We start from the raw sequence: 18,736 nt of genomic DNA on the forward strand, positions 1-18,736 counted from the left end.
CTTCCAACACTGTTATTCTATTCTTTATGTATTATTTCAGGAGCAGCTACCATAAAACTCAGTTGGGGTGTTTTAGTCAATAGGCTGGATGAATAATTTCCTCCACATAGTTCCTAACCACGTTGAAGAATTGTGATGAGTCTAGGGACCCTGATTTGGGTACAGGTAGTCTTTGACTTACAACTTTCTATTCAGTGACCATTCAAAACTACAAGGGCACTGAAAAAAGTGACATTGAGAGCATATGAATTGGAGACAAATTCCTTGTGTGTCGAATCTTGCCAGTATAGATCTATTCTATTCTATTCTATTCTATTCTATTCTATTCTATTCTATTCTATCCATCTGCTAAATAAACCGATTTATACGCCTACATTTCCCATAAGTCCTAGCGCGCTGGCTACGATTTCTGGGAATGGTAGGCAAACGACGAGATCCACTGGGCCAGATCGGAAAAGATCGGAGATCGGAGGCGGGGGCTTCCGGAAGCGAGCGGAAGTCGCTGTTGCTACGGGCCCGCTTTTCGTTTCTCAGAAAGAAGGCTCTTAGCAACCAGGGAAAGGGCGCTGCGCGAAGATGCTGCCCGCCGAGAAAAGGGGCGCAGCGCACCCCAGGGATTCTCCGAGCCCCGAACCCTCCATGTACAGGCACAGGCCCGCCTCGGAGCTGACTCAGGTGAAGGAAGAGCCACTCCCGCTTCTGCCACCGCGCCCTCCGGCTTTAGTAACCTTGCAGACGCTTCTCACTTTCAGGGCGGTGTTGTTGTTTTTTTACACCTGGCTTGGGTGGCAAAACGATTCCCATCTGAGCATGGGCAGAGTTCCACCTGCAATGTCTCTTTCCTGTGCCCAGATGCCTCCATAAACCCCGGAATGGTACTTTGCCCCCACTCCCTGGCACAGGGTTCCTGAGCATGTGCAGAGTGCTTATTCGGTCTACCTGTAGCACAAACGGAAAGTGGGCATGGAGTAACCTTCCTAATCCATTTAATTGACGATTTGATTGTGTTTAACATTTTTCTATCATTGCTTGTTAATCTGGGCATCGGAGATAAATGTTTTAAAAAGACCCATTTTTTTTTAAAAAAAGGTGAAAAAGTATTTAAGATATGCTGATTTTATAAAGAGATTATTTCATCGATGATTTAAACACACCCCCTTTATTCAGAAAATATTGTAAATGCTTTTATTTCACAGAGAGAAGAACCACAGTGAAGAATGGTTTAATAATAATAATTGCAAAAGACCTTAAGCCTAACCCTGTGACAATACCTTTAATATTATTAAAAAGCATCCTCCTATCCCAAGTCCTTGGACACATGAACAAAAAACCCAAATTCAATCTAAAATCTAACTGTGTGACACAACAACAACAACAAAACAACAATAACAACAACAATACATACATACATACATACATACATACATACATACATACATACATACATACTCTCCCTGGAAAAACTCCCTTATCTTTAACTGTATTGTTCCAGAGCTGCCTGCAAGCTTATGAAAATACAACCAGCCACCAAAAGTTGGCCAAAGTGCAGGAGAAGGAAGCTTTGTGATCAGGATTGCCTGTGTGTGTGTCAATGTTTGTGTTTAAGAATGAAGCAAAACATTAGGCAAGATCAGATGGGATTGCTTACGTTGCCGCAGGAAGAGGAAGGCTTGGTATTTGTTCCATTTTTAAAAATTTCCAGTACTTAAGCCACTGGGGAAAATTGTTGAGATGAGTAAATATTAGCTGAGAGGAAGGATTGAATCAATATATGGAACCTGAGTGGAGAAATATTTTCTTTTTTTTTTTTTTTAGTGCTGGTGGTTCTTACTGAAAAATGGAATCTACACAGCAGGCACAGTATTTTTAAAAATACTATGGAAGTGTCTGATTGTAGGTTTACTGTAGATTTAGTTGACCTTTGACCATAGAGGAGTCCTCAACTTAAAACTGGTTGCTTAGCAACCATTAAAAATTACACTGGACTTACTTAGGGCTAGCTATGTCTTGGTTTTGATGGTCAGGCTCCTTCTGTGGTCACATGGACAATCTTTAGACACTCAGCAATGGTTGCATTTATGGCGTTTGCAGCATCCCATGGTCCCATGATCACGGTTTACAATGGTTTTGCTGAAAACTAGTATGTATTTTTGGTTTTCAGCAAAACTGTGCCTAAAACAAATTATTGATATGCTTGATAACTGTGGCATTCTACAGGTACTCTTATGGCCACAATTGAGCCTAAAATTTCTATTGTTATGTGAGACATTTGTTAAGTGAGTTTTGCCCTGTTTTATGGCCTTTCTTGCCACAGTTGTTAAATGAATTACTACAGTTGATAAATTAGTAACCTAATTGTTAAGTGAATTAGTAACCTGATTGTTTATTGACTTTGCTTGTTAGAAGGTCACAAAAGGGGGTCACATGACTCTAGAACACTGCAATTGTCCTAAGTATGAGCCAGTTGCCAAGCACCTGAATTTTAATTGGGCGACCTTTAGGTTGTTGTAATGGTTGTAAGTGTAAAAGAAATGGTCATAGGTCTCTTTTTCTAGTACCGTTGTAAATTTGAACGGTCACTCAATGAACTATTGTAAGTTGAGAACTACCTGTAATGCTGAGTAGGCAACTTATTTTTTCAATACACATAGTCCTCGAATTGCAACTGGTCATTTAGCAACTGTTTGAAGTTATGACCTACCTGGAAAAAGGGAGTTACAAGTTCTAACAGCCAGGGCCCTTGCAGTTATGCTAATACATGTCAGGCACTTGGCAGTATGGCCACATATATAGCCATTTGCAGCATCCCATGTCCACATGATCATGTTTTACAAGAATGCAAATGACCAGCTGTCTGTAAGGAGTATAAATCCTTCCAATCACCACCATCCGGTCAGAGCTGAAGAAGCTTCTTGGATGAGAAGGGAAACGTCTTCAAAGAAAGAAAGAAGTCCTAAAAAGAAGGAAGTCTTGAAAAAAAGCACCTTTGGGTCAACTATGACCTGGATGACTGAGGATCTCCTTAGACATTTACAATGGTTTTGTCAAACTTGGAAGTTACAATAGGTTCGCTTAATGACTGCAGCATTCTTTTTAGGCCTTTATCGCTTAACGACTGCGACAAAAAAGATTGCAAAAACAGCTTAGTCACGTCAACAAATCATTTTCAACTGTCATGACTTGCAAGTGTAATAGGCAGGTTCCCGTACGGACGTATGTCAAGGACTAACTATCATCAGAATTCAGAAACGGAATGAAAGCAACTGCATGTAGTTTGGACTGAATGTTTAAAAAGCCTGATTCATTTCAAACACAAGTTATTTTCTGTCACTGTAATCTGTAATTAGTAGGCATAATAGCAAGAAACTCAGCTGCTAAACTTACTGTCATTATACGGGTAGTCATCGACTTACAACAGTTCCTTTAGGGACTGTTCAAAGTTACAACAGCACTGAAAAAAGTGACATGACTTTTTCACACTTACGACCCTTGAAGTATCCTCATAGTCACATCAAAATTCAAATGCTTGGCAACTGATTCATGTTTTTGACGGTTGCAGGGTTCTGGGGTCACCTTTTTCAATCTTCTATAAAAAGCAAAGCCAGGTTCACATTACTAATTTAACAACTGCAGTGATTCACTTAACAACTATGGCAAGAAAGGTCGTAAAATGGGGCAAAATTAACTGAACAAGTGTTTTACTTAGCAACAGAAATTTTGGGCTCAATTGTGGTCATAAGTTGAGGACTATTTGTACTGTCAATTTAATTAATTTGAATGCATACTGAAGATTTTTAATACTGAACACATATGCATTGTAACTTTCAACATGAAGGTTGCTTGATGCCAGTTTTCAAGAAAACTGTATTTAACTGTAGTATTATTCATGTGAAATCTACTGTCACTCTTGTAGGCTCACCATCAAATATTTCTACACCTGTTTCTAATTATTTCTCCTCCTATCCCACTCAGGACATTTCCCATGTGCTAACCAAAGTCTTTAAGAGCTTATATACTTCAGAGGTGATAGCAGCAAACATGGTGGATAATATGATCAAATCCCGTGGAGGAAAAAATCCCCATCATGAATACTTTGTGGAAGAATTGCGAAAGGTAAACTTTCCATTTAGCTCTGTTCAGGAAAACATATAAGAATTAAAGTGATTTAAGCTTGCAAAATGTTCTGCTTAATCACCATTCAGAATTGAATCATTTTGGAACTGTAGGAATTGAATGGACAGGCAGACTGACACATATGCAAAGAGAGATAAACATACACAAATGTAACATTAATAAACATAAACATATGTTTATTAATTATGTTACAAAATTAGAATAAGTGTAACAATAAATTAGAATCAGATCATCTTCTTCATGACCGTTTCCTGGTTAACATCTGGGAGGAGACTTTGTGGTATCTGAAGCAGAACATCTAATTTCAGTCACAGTTTTGTTCCATACTGTCAACCTTGTGAATTCTTAAGTTTCCTCTTTGCTATGTATTCAAAATGGATAGCAATTAATGTATGTATCTCTGTGTGCATAGGTGTATATATATGTATGTATATAGCATGCATATATGCATGTTATATATGTGTATGGGTAGGTATATACTGTACTTTCCTTTGAGAGCAGGCAACAGAATTTCATTTTTAATGTGTGTCAGTGTGCTCACAGTATAAAATGACAATAAATGTTATTTTAATCTTAATCAGAAGTTAATGGTCCATTTCTATCTTCTTCAGAATTCCTATTTCTTGCATATAATAATAAAAGATTTGTACTTTGATGTCAAATAAATTGAATCTATATTTAAGTGTTAACTATTACAATAATAGCTCCGTGAAGAGTATAATCACCGACAAATGGAGGCACAAATGCTGGAAAAACACATCATCCAAGCAAGGGCCCGTGCCACCGCGGAAGAAGAAAGGATCTTGGGTTTATATCAGCTAGAAATTCCGGAAGCCTACCGCCGAGCTGCAATGCCATCAGGTGAAGGAATTAGCATTTCCTATATCCCCTTTTACAGGCAATTCTTGACCTGCGCTCACAATTGAGCCCAACGTTTCTGTTGCTAAGCGAGGCAGCTATTAAGTGGGTTTTGCCCCATTTTACAACCTTTCTTGCCACAGTTGAATCGCTGCAGTTGTTAAATTAGTAACACGGTTGTTAAGTGTACCTGGCTTCCCCATTGACTTTGCTTGTCAGAAGGTCGCGAAAGGGGATCATATGACTCCAGGGACACTGCAGCCATCATAAATACACGCCAGTTGCCCAGCGTCAGAATTTTGATCATGTTACTGTAGGGATGCGGCCAAGGTTGTAAGTGTGAAAAATTATCACTTTTTAAAGTGCTGTTGTAACTGTAAATGGTCACTAAACAATTGGTTGTAAATTGAGGATTATTTCTATTCTAATATAACTTATACCAAGGGAAAATGCCCTTTGGTTTGCTAGAAATGTAGTAAGGATTTGATTTGATCTTGTTGATATGGGAAGGATTGATGGCGAGGCACACAAATCCTATTTGGTTGATTTACTGAAAAATTTCAATAATTAGAAATAAGATGAAGAGACAAAAGAGAAGTCTTTTTATTTCTCTGCTCCCGTTTTTCAGCCCAGGGTAATTACTGTGAAAAATAACTGCCTCCAAAGCTTTTCTTTTTGGGGGGTGGATGGGTGTGGAAATTGATTACGAGTAGTCCTTGACTTACAACCATTTGTTTAGTGACTGTTGAAAGTTAGTTAAAACGTGACGACTGTTGCAGCATCCCCATGGTCAGATTATTGAAATGTGGGTGCTTGGCAACCAGCATTTGTTTACAATTGTTGCAGCATCCCTGGGTCGTGTGATCATCCTTTGCAACCTTCCCAGCTGGCTTGCCACAAAATCAATGGCAGAACTCGGATTTGCTTAGTGACCACATGGTTCATTTAACAACTGCAGTGATTCATGGCAAAAAAAGATCAAAAAATAGGGCACAACTTTTATGTAACATATGTCTTATTCAGCAGCAGAAATTCTGGTCCCGAATGTGTTTGTAAGTGAATGGTGTAGTGGCCTACAGGTGGCTCTCGCCTCATAATCGGGAGGCTGTGACTTCAGTCCTAGGTAGAGGCAGATATTTCTTTCTCTGGACACACTGAGAATATATCTGCTAAAAAATCCTCCGCATTGGCAACAGGAAAGGCATCCGGCCAGTAAATACTCAGCTTCCATTCAGTTGTGCAGACTCCACCTGGCAAGGGATTATGGGGGTCATTGAAAGAGGATGATGAATTGTGATTGTAAGTCAAAGATCAGCTGTACTGGCCTCACTTTCCCTTCCAAAATGTTCTCTTCCCCTATATGAAGAAATAATGGGAACAGTTTATTTTTTTTAAAAAAACTTATCTCTCTTAAATGTGCATTTCCCTAGTGAAGTCTACATTCAGATGGTGTGTGGATGGCGACCTTCTTAAAAAACACCACTTAATCTGCCCTGATGATTACATCACAGATCCGGTACTAGTAACCCATGCTCCTAAAGGTAACTAGAAAGACGAATGTGACTTTTTCAAGGATGCAATGTATAGTCAGACCTGAAAGTATATGACTGGGATGGCGAACCTATGGCACGCGGGCCCCAGGTGGCCCCCACAGAGCCATTTGTGCGGGCACACGAGCCCCAGCCAAACTTACCTGCACCGCACATGGGTGGCTCCCAGCTGATTTTTGGCCCGTTTGAGGCCATTTTCGCCCTCGGCAGCCTCAGGAGGCCGAAAAACGGGCCTTCCAGAAAAACTGGAAGTGCCCTTTTTCAGCCTCCGGAGGGCCTCTGAAGCTCGGGGGAGGTCGCTTTCGCCCTCCCGGAGGCTTGAGGAAAGCCCCTGCAGCCTTGGGAGGCTGAAAACGGGCCCATTTTGGTACTTACGGTATTTCCGGAAGGCCCGTTTTTCAGCCTCCTAAGGCTGCAGGGGCTTCCCTCAAGCCTCCAGGAGGGTGAAAACGGCCTCAAACAGGCTCAAAATCAGGTGGGAGGCACGCGCATGCGCAGTGCAGTTAAGAGGGCGGGGCGGGGGTGTTGCACGTGCATGCGCAGCGGGGTGGGGTGCATTGCATTGTGGGTGCTGGCACATGTGTACGCGCTTTCGGCATCCCACAACAAAAGGGTTCACCATCACTGGTATATGAGATTGTCATTTTTTAAAAATATATCTATGAATGATGTTTGTTCCGTTTCTAGGTTTCTTTCTGAACTTAACTTTTCTTTAAACGCAGATGTCTCAGAACCGGGCTATTTGAAAGAAACTGATTGTAAACATTATGAACCTCCTAATTCAGAAGCTCTCCAATTCAAGGAAAATTCACGCATCAAAAAGCTATGGGCAAGTCTTCCCGATGTGTCTTTGTCCAGTTTAACTCTGGACTCTTCAGATACTAATTTTTCAGACGGATCTGTGGCATTGCTCTACAAGGTACAGCCTAGTTTTATTTTGCTATCACTTTGACATTGTTTTCTGATCCCTCCCTACAGTTCAGCCTTGTATCATGATCAAGTTAATTTTTCTCAGATTTGAGATGTCTATTGATGGTGCTTTTTCAAAGGGCAACAGGACTTTCTGGTTTTTTTTTTTTTTTGAAGAAGTTTCGCTTCTCATCCAAAAAGCTTCTTCAGCTCTGACAGGGTCATTCTGTTCTGAAATCTAAAACACTGTATTGATCAATTCAACTTCCATGCCTGCGAGATGTGCATTTAGATGGTTAGAATAAAATTGAATGGAAGGTGAGATGGCAGCTTATTCAGCCTACTTTCCTATGTGTATCAAAGCATTGTATTTATAAATCTTTGCCTATCCTGTGGGTTGATTGCTTAAAATAGAACAGGGGTGTCAAACTCAAAGCCCGGGGGCAGATCTAGCCCACGGAGTACTTATATTTGGCCTGTGGGGCTGCCCTGGAAACAAGCGAAGGACCAACCGGAGGGGCCTCTGCCAGTGAAAACAGAGTTTGGGAGGGCTGTGTACGGCCCTTCTGAGCTCTGTTTTCATTGACAAAGGGGTTGCAGGAGGCCGTCACAGCCACAAATGGAGCTCGGGAGCCCATTTTCTCTGGCAGAGTGCTTGGGCCTCCACAGGCGCCCCTGACATGAGTTATGAAAATTAAAACCTAAGGATATTAAAACTATAGTCCTCAACTTACAACAGTTCATTTAGTGACCATTCAAAGTTACAACGGCACCCAAAAACTCACTTAGGATCATTTTTCACATTTATGACCATTACAGCATCCTCATGTGATCAAAATTCAGTTGTCTGGCAATTGACTCATATTTATGACGGTTGCAAAGTCCCAGGCTCCTGTCATCCCCTCTTGCGACCTTCTGACAAGCAAAGTCAATGAGAGAAACCAGATTGACTTAACAATTGTGTTACAAACTTAACAATTGCACTGATTCACTTAACTGCTGTGGCCAGGAAGGTCGTAAAATGGGGCAAAATTCACAAATGTCCCATTTAGCAACAGAAATGTTGGGCTCAATTGTGCTCATAAACCGAGATTAACTATGTGCCATAAGATAGAATCAAGGAGAAGGATGGTAAGGGGTGAGATCTTCTTACCCTGTCAACTATCTCCAGGGTCCCGGGCCAACCAGCAAAGCCAAGTTTTGATCACTTCTGGAAAGCCAAAAGTGTGGGAACAGCTCTCAGGTCTGCTAGTAGATGTTTGTGGATATTCTCAGTCATCCAATTCAAATATGCTTTTTTTTTCCCTTCAAAAGGCCCCTGGACTGTTTTTTTTTCTTTGAGGAGGAAGAAAGAAAAAATGTTTTGCTTTTCATCCAAGAAGCGTTATCAGTTTTAACGGTGGGGGATGGAAGGATAGGCTCTGATAGGAAGTGGATGGGGTGGAAGGATTGTATTTCTTTGCAGTCATCCAAAAGTATTGTAAATACTATGTATCTACACAAGTGTTGTAATACAAAAGTATTATAGGTACTTATTACCAATAGCACTTCAACTTCTCTAAGGAGTTTATGAAGTCAGCATATCGCCTCTTACAGTTTTGAGTCCTCATTTTATTCATCTCGGAAGGATGGAAGGCTGAGTCAACCTTGAGCCTGGTGAGATTTGATCTGCCAAATTACAGGCAGCCAGTAGTCAGCAGAAGTGACCTGCAGTAATGCACTCTAACCGCTGTGCCACCAAGGCTCTAGCCCAGGGCTGTGAAACTCAAGGCCCGGCGGCCCAATTCAGCCAGTGGGGTGCTTAGATCTGGCCTGAGGGGCCACCCTGGAAACGACAAAGGACTGGCCCACGGTGCCTCTGCCAGTGAAAACGGAGCTCGGGAGGGTCGCACGCGGCCTTCCCAAGCTCCATTTTCACTGGCACAGGGTTGCAGGAAGCCATCGCGGCTGAAAACGGAGCTTGGGAGCCCATTTTTGCTGGCAGAGCGCTCGGGCCACCACCTGCACCCTGGGCACGAGTGACGTTGAGCTGGGCATGCTCACCCTGGCCAAGTCCACCTAACCCCCACTCCCCCAGGTCAGTCACAACCTTGATAGCATTTTTTAAAAAAAAAACAGGAAACAGGCGGTCTGATGGAAGTTATGATCCTCAGTGAAATCGAGTTTGACACCCCTTCTCTAACCAGTGTGGCAAGAAAGGTCATCCTAGTGGAAAGATTGTTGTTCCATTCCCCTTAACCCCCCAACCCCCGCCACCAATCCTATCAGAACCCATCCTTCCATCTTCCCCCGCCATCAGAACCGATGAAGCTTCTTGGATGAGAAACAAAACTTTCTCTTCTTCTTCCTCAAGGGAAAAAAGCAGTCCAGCTGTCATTCAATGAGAAAAGCACCTTTGAACAGTCTGGTAGCAGAGTCTTCCACAGGATCAAGGCCACAGCCAAAAAAAAAAAAAAAAAAGAGTCTCTTGAGACTTGTTTTTCTACTGCTCCAAACTGCAAGACTTGTAGAAGGGGCCTTCAGGTACAGAAAGGCAGATTCTGGCCAAAATGTCCCCCCGCCAAAAAAAGAATATGTTTCACCATAAGAGAAATGGAGACAGATAGTCCTCCACTTGGGACCTCAATTGAGCCCAACATTTCTGTCACTAAGTAAGACATTTGTTAAGTAAATTTTGTCCCATTTTAATGACTTTTCTTGCCACAGTTGTTAAGTGAATCAATGCAGCTTTTAAGTTGGTAACAAGGTTGTTAAGCTAATCTGGCTTCCCCCATTGACTTCGCTTGTCAGAAGGTCTCAAAAGGACTCTGCAACTGTCATAAATATGAATCAAATACTTTTGCCAAGTATTTGAATTTTGACCACGCGACCATGGGGATGCCGCAGCTTTTTTCAGTGCCATTGTAACTTCAACCAGTCACTAAATGAACTGTTGAGTCAAGGAAGATCTGTGCTGAATAATGAAACTAATGATCCTGAAAGACCAAACGGGCTGGACAAGCTCTCTGTTGGGAGGTTTTACATAAGATTCATCATGCCCTAAGCAAAATACAGGGGCTCCTTCAGTTCTAGGATTTTGAAAATCTCAAACTTGTGGGATCTGTTTTTGGAGATACAGGGTGAATCGTATATAAAAGTCTATCTGAAAGCATGGTTCTCATTTCATCTCTGATAGAAGAAAGCTAAAGCCTTGGGCAAACCTGTCTGGATGGATGAAATGACCCGAGCTGACCGGCAGAAAGACCGCCTATATCTTCAGAGACTGAAAGAGCGCCACGATTTCCTGAAGAATCCTCGCTTTTTCCCACCTAATTCACTGCATGGAGGCAAGTCCTTGATTCTGCCTCAGAAGAAGGCGGAGCGGATAATAGGAGGAAAGAGAAAGTTTGTGATGGAAAGGTAGCTCTTTCGAAAATACTTACCCAGCTGGCCTTCTTAGCTGCAGCAGTGATATTTAACTTCTCCTTCTCCCAAACTTTCTAGGACGTTCTATACCTGAATGCCTAAATCTTTATGTTGCTCAGGGAATACAGCCTGCTTATTGCAAAAAAAAAGGAAGAGGAAAGTTGGCACACAGTTGTTGCTTTTGATAGCAAGGTAGGGCACATCCTGCCTTCAAAGCCCAGCTGATTGCGAAGCGCAACTGTGGGAGCATTGCCAGTTGGCACATCTTCTGCTTTGAGAAAGTGAATTGATTCAAGAGGCTGAACATAGGGGAGTCGCCAAGCCTTTCAGGGCTCAGATTCAAAAAAAAAGTCCTCCCCCCCAAAATGTCAGAATCACAATATTCTTCACCTTCTCTTTCAGGAGGTCATGGGGTGGTTTATGTCTTCACCAAACTACAGTCTCTTTCATTTTGGATAAAACAAAGGGCCATGCCCACCTTTGAAGCAATAGGATGGCACAAAGTCAGGAAGAAACTGGGTGGACCCAAAACCAGAATATATGTTTGAGAGTGCAGTGTTTCTCAAAAGTTGTGTTCAGAAACACTGTGAGAGATTTCAAGGTAATGAAGTTCCAGGTAGTCCTCAGTTTACAACCACAATTGACCCCCCAAATTTCCTGTTTGCAAGCAATACAGTTGTTATGTGAATTTTGCCCCATTTTACGACCTTTCTTGCCACAATTGTTAAGCGAATCGCTGCAGCTGTTAAGTTAATAACTTAATAGTTATCATTTTATTATTTTTATTTCTTGTATATGGTCTTTTAATATCTTTCTACGCCTTCCTGAATTGCCATTCGTGAGTAGGCAGCAATATAAATTTTCTAAACAAGTAAACTCCGTTGTTGAGTGAATCTGGCTTCCTCTATTGACTTTGCTTGCCAGAAGGTCACAAAAGGGGCTCACATGATCCTGGGACCTTGCAACCGCCATAAATACCAGTTGCCAAGCGTCTGAATTTTGATCATGTGACTGGAAGGACACTGCAGCAGTCGTGAGTGTGAAAAACGGTCATAAGCCACTTTTTTCAGTGCCGTTGTAACTTTGAACAGCCACTAAACTAACTTGTATGTTGAGGGCTGCCTGTACTAAACTCAGGCAGCCTAACCATTTTCTCCTGTCACATTAAATACCTGTAGACCAGGGGTGGGATATGACAGGGTTAACTACTGGTTCGGGATTTAAGAGCTTCCCTGCAGCCATGCGCCTGTAAATAGTCATCAGCAGCTGCCTGCAGAGAAACAGCCTTTGAAACAGCCCTTTTTTCTTGCTTTTCTAACTGCAGCTGTGCCTCGTTTGGCAGCTGAAGTTGAAAAATCAGGAAATAAAGATCAGGTAAGAGCCTGGGTGGGCTGATGGACAAAAACATCAGCAGACATAGAATCAGTTCTGTGTCTGCTGCTCTTCAGAGCTACTGGTTCTACAGAGGTGGACAGAACCGGTAGAAACCCACCCCTGCTATAGACATTTTTCTGGAGACGGTGTGGGGCTGAAAGCAAGCTCTGAGGACAATGCAATGAAGTAACCCCCATTCAGCCCAACCAGTCCTGGCTGACATGCAGCGCTCCTGAGAATTCTGTTGACCCTCTTTCTTTCTTTCTTTCTTTCTTTCTTTCTTTCTTTCTTTCTTTCTTTCTTTCTTTCTTTCTTTCTTTCTTTCTTTCTTTCTTTCTTTCTTTCTTTCTTTCTTTCTTTCTTTCTTTCTTTCTTTCTTTCTTTTAATTTCAGCGATTCCCAGTCAGTACCGATCTTCCTATCAAACCCTCCTGCAGTGGTGTTTACGGAATATGAAGTTGGGCAGGTTTATGAGGTAAGAGCCAGTCAGGAGAATTTCTGATATCTGCCAGGCCTCTTAATTGGCTTTTCTTCAGCTGGATCGGATGATCGTTTTTTCATTTCTTAATGAAGGAGTACTTTTAATTTAATGCAGGGAGTCCTCGATTTATGACTGGTCACTTAGCGATTAGTTCAGGTTTCAGTGGACCCACTAAAGATACTTGAGATTCCAAAGTTCAGACAGACAGACAGACAGACAGACAGACAGACAGACACACACACACACACACACACACACACACACGGTCACGTGACTGCATTTACAGTCATTTGCTGCATCCTGTGGTCATGTGACTGTATTTTTGCTGAAGAAATGGGCATTTATTTCTGGTTTCCGACAAAAGCCACCCCCATAATGACAATGGTTTTGGTTAATGACTGTGGCTCTCGTTTAAAGACAGCCACAAGAAAAGTTGTAAAATCAGGTTTGTCACATGGTGATCACTTTATGTCTGTGACAATTTAAAACTGCAATTGTCAGGCTCATATTACGTCCATAAGGACTACCTAAAAATCAAAACTATGAACTATTCTCTCCTTGGACTGTCACTTATCTGAAATGATATTGGGTCTCCGGCTCGAGCAAGGGGCTGGACTAGAAGACCTCAAAGGTCCCTTCCAGCTCTATTCTGATTCTGATTCTAATATCACAGTCAATCTTTTCACACAGGGACCCTTCTAATGTTTTTATAAATTTGAAGGCAATGAAAAACGTTTGCAGTAATAACTGCCAAAAATGTTCTGACTATTTTGGGTGGCGGAATAGTTGTGGGATTTTTAAGTATAAAAACTGGCTGTGCTTGGCTTGCAGATCCTTGACATATCCATTCCCACTAATTTTTACCTTCCCTTCATCCCACAATTTTTTAAAAAATCATCCATTTTTGGTGCTGTTGTTATGCTTTTGTGGGGGTACTCTTTGGATCACAAACTTTCTGGTGGAGCTGCACTGGCTCTATCCTTCTTTTCTTTCTTTGTAGATGACAATAGAGTTACAGAACATGACCTCAACATCCCAAGGTGTCAGAATTATTCCTCCAGCTACATCTGCCTTCTCGGTTGTGATGGGTGAGTTCTTGCCAGATGCTGTGATGTCAGTTTTTAAAACCAGATGGTTTTTGGCAAAAATTGGTTTCCAGGGATTGCTTCCAAAGGATGGAAATGGCCTCAAAATGATGCTACAGCAGGTGGCAGCACCTGACTATTCTTGAAAAAAGGCTAATCAGATCTGATTAATATATTTCATTTATTTATATCCCATCCTTATTATTGTTATAAATAACTCAAAGCAGCTAACATATCAAATACATCTTCCTCTTACCTTCCCCGCGGCAATAACCCTGTGAATTGGGTTGGGGAGAGAGGGGAGAGAGAGAGAGGGAGGGAGGGAGGGAGGGAGAGAGAGAGTCACTTAAACCAAGTGGATCAAAATGGATGGAAAAACACTCAAGGAATCTCAGGATGACAGAATAGAATACAGGTAGCTTTTGAGTTATGGCCATAATGGAGTTCACACATTATGAATATAAATTGTGATTTTCATAAGTCGGGTTGGTTATGAGACTGGTTTCTTCTATCTTGGGGCTGTGTAATCATTTCTCCAAGTTGCTCCTTCCCCCAAGGCCAGTTCTAAAATCCTTTACACTATGGGAGAGAGCTGGCGTGCCTTACACATCTACCAGGTTCACACATGCTCTTAATCCATTTTTAAGCTTGGCGTATTAAATAAACCATAATCGGCTGGTTTCAGTCACCTGGCTAAATAATCAAATCAGATCAGATTATTTTATCATAATAGGAATGCAAAATTTTCAGGGCACTACATTAATGGTGGCCTTCATAAGAGCCATGAAAACCTGGCTTTTTCACCCATTCTTGTGTGTGGAGCTGGGTTGATTGATCTGTAATTCTCTTTCATAAATTTTACTACCTTTTTTTGCCACAGTTGCTAAGTGAATCATGCGTTTACTGAATGAATCTGGCTTCCCGCATTGACTTTGCTCGTTGGAACCAGCTGGGAAGCTCACAAAATGTAGTCACATGAGCCCAGGAGAACTGTCACTGTCATAGATAACGCGCCAGTTGCCAAGTGCTGGAATTTTGATCATGTGACCATGGGGATGCTGCAACGGTCCTAAGTGTGAAAAATCATTTGCAAGTCACTTTTTCCAGTGCCGTTGTAACTTTGAACTGTTGCTAAATGAATGATTGGGGGCTATCCGTGTACTGTACAAAGAGTTCCCCCCATCGTGGTGTTAATGTGCCAAGCACAAGCAACCCATCCTGTCAGAATTTTCTAATAAAAAGTCCTTCCTTTCCAGGGAAGTTTCCAGGTGAAGGTGGACTCGTTGCTCCTGGGATGAGCTGTTTCTACATCGTCCAGTTTATCCCTGAATATCTTTCAGATTACGATGATTACCTCCTGGTGGAATCGCAGGCAGCCTATCCGCTCCTGGTCCCTTTGCAAGGGAGAAGGCCGCCTCCTGTCTTAACATGTGAGCTGATTATGTGATGGTCACCCAGGGGAGAGTTTCTCTTTCAGTGCTGTGTGTTTCATTAGCAAAATGCCTCCTCACCCTAATCAGGGGTGCTGTGGGTTCGCACAGGTTCGGGCGATCCTCTAGCTAAGATCCCACCCCTGGCTGGCCCCTCCCCTCCCAGGAGTCCCCATGTTTTGGATGCCAGTAAGTGCAGGGTGCATGCGGAGGCTCAGGGAGGGCGAAAAATGGGCCTTCCAGAAGTTCCAGAAAGTTTCCGGCCTCCGAGCCTGGAAAAGATTGTTTTCACCCTCCTGAAGGCTTGAGGAAAGAGCCTCCGGAGCCCGAGGAGGGCAAACCCCACCACCCCCATGGTGCAGGAGGCCGACTAAGCCACGCCCACCATGGCCACGCCCACCCAGGAACTGGGCAGAGAATCCGGTTGCTGATATTTTTGAAGCCCACCCCTGATAATGAAAAGTAAGTGCAGGTAAGTCCTTAGCTATCAATTGAGGCCAACGTTCCCGTTGCTAAACGAGTCATTTGTTCAGTGCCATTTTACGACCTTTCTCCCCACAGTTGTTAAGCGAACCTCTGCACTTGTTAAGTTAGTAACGTGGTTAGTTAAATGAATCTGGCTTTCCCCCCATTGATTTTTGCTTGTGGAAAGGCCGCAAAAGGAGATCACGTGATCAGTGCTGTTGTAACTTTGAACAGTCTCTGTGGTTGTAAGTCGAGGACTACCTGTAACGATACCATTGAAACGTTCGATGTGTAAGATCGGGCCAAAGGTCCAGCATCTGTGACCAGCCATCTTTAGATATCTTTGCCTGCTTCATCTTTAAGTAGGGCAGCTTCATCCCCGTCGCACAGCTAGAGAATAGCAATAAAGGGGAATATTTGTAGCTCAAGGTTGACATGAGGCATCCTTGGTGCTCCCTGAGCTCGCTTGTTTTCTCACAGACCTTTCATTACCCAGACTGGGTAACATATAAGGATCTTGGAGCCTTAGTGGGACAACCAGCTAAACACAAGCTAGCACGGTGCACTGGCAGCCAAAAAAGCCAGTGCAATCCTAAATTGCATTAATAGAGGGATACAATCGAGATTAAGGGAGGTACTAATACCACTCTATAAAGCCTCAGTAAGACCACACCTAGGGTATTGCATCCAGTTTTGGTCACCACTCTATAAAAAAGGATGTTGAGACTCTAGAAAGAGTGCAGAGAAGAGCAACCAGGATGATGAGGGAACTGGAGACTAAAACATATGAAAAACAGTTGCAGGAACTGGGCCTGGCTAGTCTAGAGAAGAGAAGGACCAGGGGAGACAGGAGAGCAGTCTTCCAATATTTGAGGGGCTGCCACAGAGAGGAAGGGGGGGTCAAGCTATTCTCCAAGGCACCTGAAGCTCAGAGAGCACCAAGGACCCCTCCCTTGAGAACAGAAACCCGCAGAGCCTTGTCTCCCCCAAGTAACTTCTTCCTTACCTTTCCTAGTCTCCTGTATACTGTGGAAGCTGCTCTTCCAGATTTATTCACCATTTTTGACTTTAAATACCCGAAGCATGATTCTCACCCCTGCTTGCATTTGCTACTTTTTCATCTTCCCTTCTTTCAGTGCCACACATCTTGGACTGTGGAGCCTGCTTGGTGGGTGGAGTAAAATTTGTAGATTTTGAGTGCAAAAATGAAGGGCTTAGTGTTGGAAAATTTTGCATCATGCCGAAGGACATGTGGCCACCGCCTAACTTTCGGGTAAGTGTTACAGAACTGGATACTCTTTCCTTACCGCACCAGCCCTGTTGAACTAGAACCAAAAGGGGAAGATTTCTAGAAATCAGGGGGCCACCTATGTTGGTATTCTGGGTTTCTGAGGGACCAGAAGGGATCTGGCTATGGATATTACAGGTAGTCCTCTACTTTAAGAAATCTCTTTCTGAATATCCACCCCTTCTTCCATTTTGTCCGCTGCAATAGGCAGGTATTCATCCCTTGGTTGGTGGATTCCCCTGATTCGTTAGCTTCCTGTTCCAGTAAAAAGAAAGAAAAAGGAAAAAAAACCCACTAACTTAGAGTTTTAGATCCTGTAATATAGATGGTGAAAGTGCAGAACTTTTGCCAATTCCACTTGGTTAAAGAAAAAGTGTGCAAGGCGGGGCGGCTCCATCTTTTCTCTCCACTTCTCTGTGAACTTATGTGTTCACCCTGTGCAGAGAAGATGGAATGGAACAGAACAGAATAGAGAATATAGAATGGAATAGAACAGAACAGAACAGAACAGATGATGCTACTGCTGTCTAAATTGTAGGATGAACATTTGAGAAGCTAGATATGTCTAGCCTATCAAAGAGAAGGATTTGGGGGGCAGGGGCATGATAGCATTCTTCCAATATTTGAGGGCCTGTCACAGAGAAGAGGGGGCCAATCTATTCTCCAAAGCACCAGAGGGCAGGACAAGAAGCAATGGGTGGAACCTTGTTGAAGAAAGATCCAACCTAACCCTATGGAGAAATTACAGTTAGAAAATAATTCCTGATTTACAACTGAGTTATTTCTTCTTGTTAATTGACGGGCTGCCACAAAGAAGAGGGGGTCAACTTATTTTCCAAAGCACCCATGGGTAGTAGGACAAGAAGCAACGGATGGAAGCTAATGAAAGAGAGAAGCAACCTAGAACCAAGGAGACATTTCTTGACAGTGAGAACAATTAATCAGTGGAACAGCTTCTTTAATAAGTTATGGGTGCTCCATCACTGGAGGTTTTTAAGAAGAGATTGGATCAACCATTTGGCAGGGATATTATAAGGTCTGCCGTGAGGAGGGGGTTGGGGTTGGGGGTTGGATTAGAAGACTTCCAAGGCCTCTTCCAGCCCCATGATCTTCTGTGTTGCTTGTGAAAAGCAGGTGCCCTTGGCCAAAAGGGAGGGGGTATTGTGTGTCAATGCATAGGAGCAAATTGGGGTTTGCCTAAAATATAATAAATTGCATCTCTGCCTCAGCTGGCACAAGTCCGAAAAGCCAATTTTTTTTTTTTTTTTTTTTTTGAGGAATAGCAGAAACAGATGAGTGGAAGCTACCCAGGTTGAATAGTAGGAAAAATTAATCCCTTTGAAAAACAGTCAGGGTTCTCTCCTCCTTCTGGAGCAAACTGGTCATGAGAATCAACTCTTAATCTGATTCATTTTTTCCCCCTCCTCTTGATTTGAAGTCTGTCGCCACTCTGGGTTACGTGGAACAATATCCATTTGGGATTTGTCCAGCTGTCTTTGAACTTGCTCCGGGTCAGTCTATCCCAATCGAGGTCAGTTCCTGGCAATATCGCTCTTGTTTCCAGCATCCTTGCAAGCTTAATAATGCCGTTTTCATTTTATTTTCATTTCGGTTATTCTAAAGCAGGATATAGCCGATGCCCCCTTCATTTGACTAGGGAATCTATATTAGGATTGGTTGCTTTCAAATCCCCTCTTTGTAGAACTGTATCAGGTGGTTATTTTTTATGTAGTTATTTACATCCTGCCTTTATTATT

The 18,736-nt window shown here is 42.6% G+C and overlaps 1 protein-coding gene across 3 annotated transcripts in view; it reads left to right on the plus strand.

Moving 5' to 3' along the window:
• The first annotated feature begins 486 nt into the window (after window positions 1–486).
• DLEC1 (DLEC1 cilia and flagella associated protein) overlaps window positions 487–18,736 on the plus strand; it is a 64,173-nt gene continuing 45,923 nt past the window's right edge. For 2 of the 3 annotated variants that reach the window (XM_087946954.1, XM_087946953.1), the window contains exons 1-11: window positions 504–675; window positions 3,973–4,113; window positions 4,839–4,995; window positions 6,423–6,533; window positions 7,265–7,461; window positions 10,627–10,850; window positions 12,624–12,705; window positions 13,712–13,799; window positions 15,053–15,226; window positions 16,828–16,964; window positions 18,418–18,510. In XM_087946954.1, the coding sequence (XP_087803080.1) occupies window positions 577–675; window positions 3,973–4,113; window positions 4,839–4,995; window positions 6,423–6,533; window positions 7,265–7,461; window positions 10,627–10,850; window positions 12,624–12,705; window positions 13,712–13,799; window positions 15,053–15,226; window positions 16,828–16,964; window positions 18,418–18,510 (1,503 nt within the window). In that variant the 5' untranslated portion in view covers window positions 504–576. Of the gene's footprint in view, window positions 676–3,972; window positions 4,114–4,838; window positions 4,996–6,422; window positions 6,534–7,264; window positions 7,462–10,626; window positions 10,851–12,623; window positions 12,706–13,711; window positions 13,800–15,052; window positions 15,227–16,827; window positions 16,965–18,417; window positions 18,511–18,736 lie in introns of all 3 variants that reach the window. The other variant, XM_087946952.1, reaches the window with a different exon arrangement.

The sequence above is a fragment of the Notechis scutatus genome, chromosome Z (assembly GCF_049901735.1).
Source record: "Notechis scutatus isolate UNSWTSFEM ecotype Mainland chromosome Z, rNotScu1.2, whole genome shotgun sequence".
NCBI classification, from domain to species: Eukaryota; Metazoa; Chordata; class Lepidosauria; order Squamata; family Elapidae; genus Notechis; species Notechis scutatus.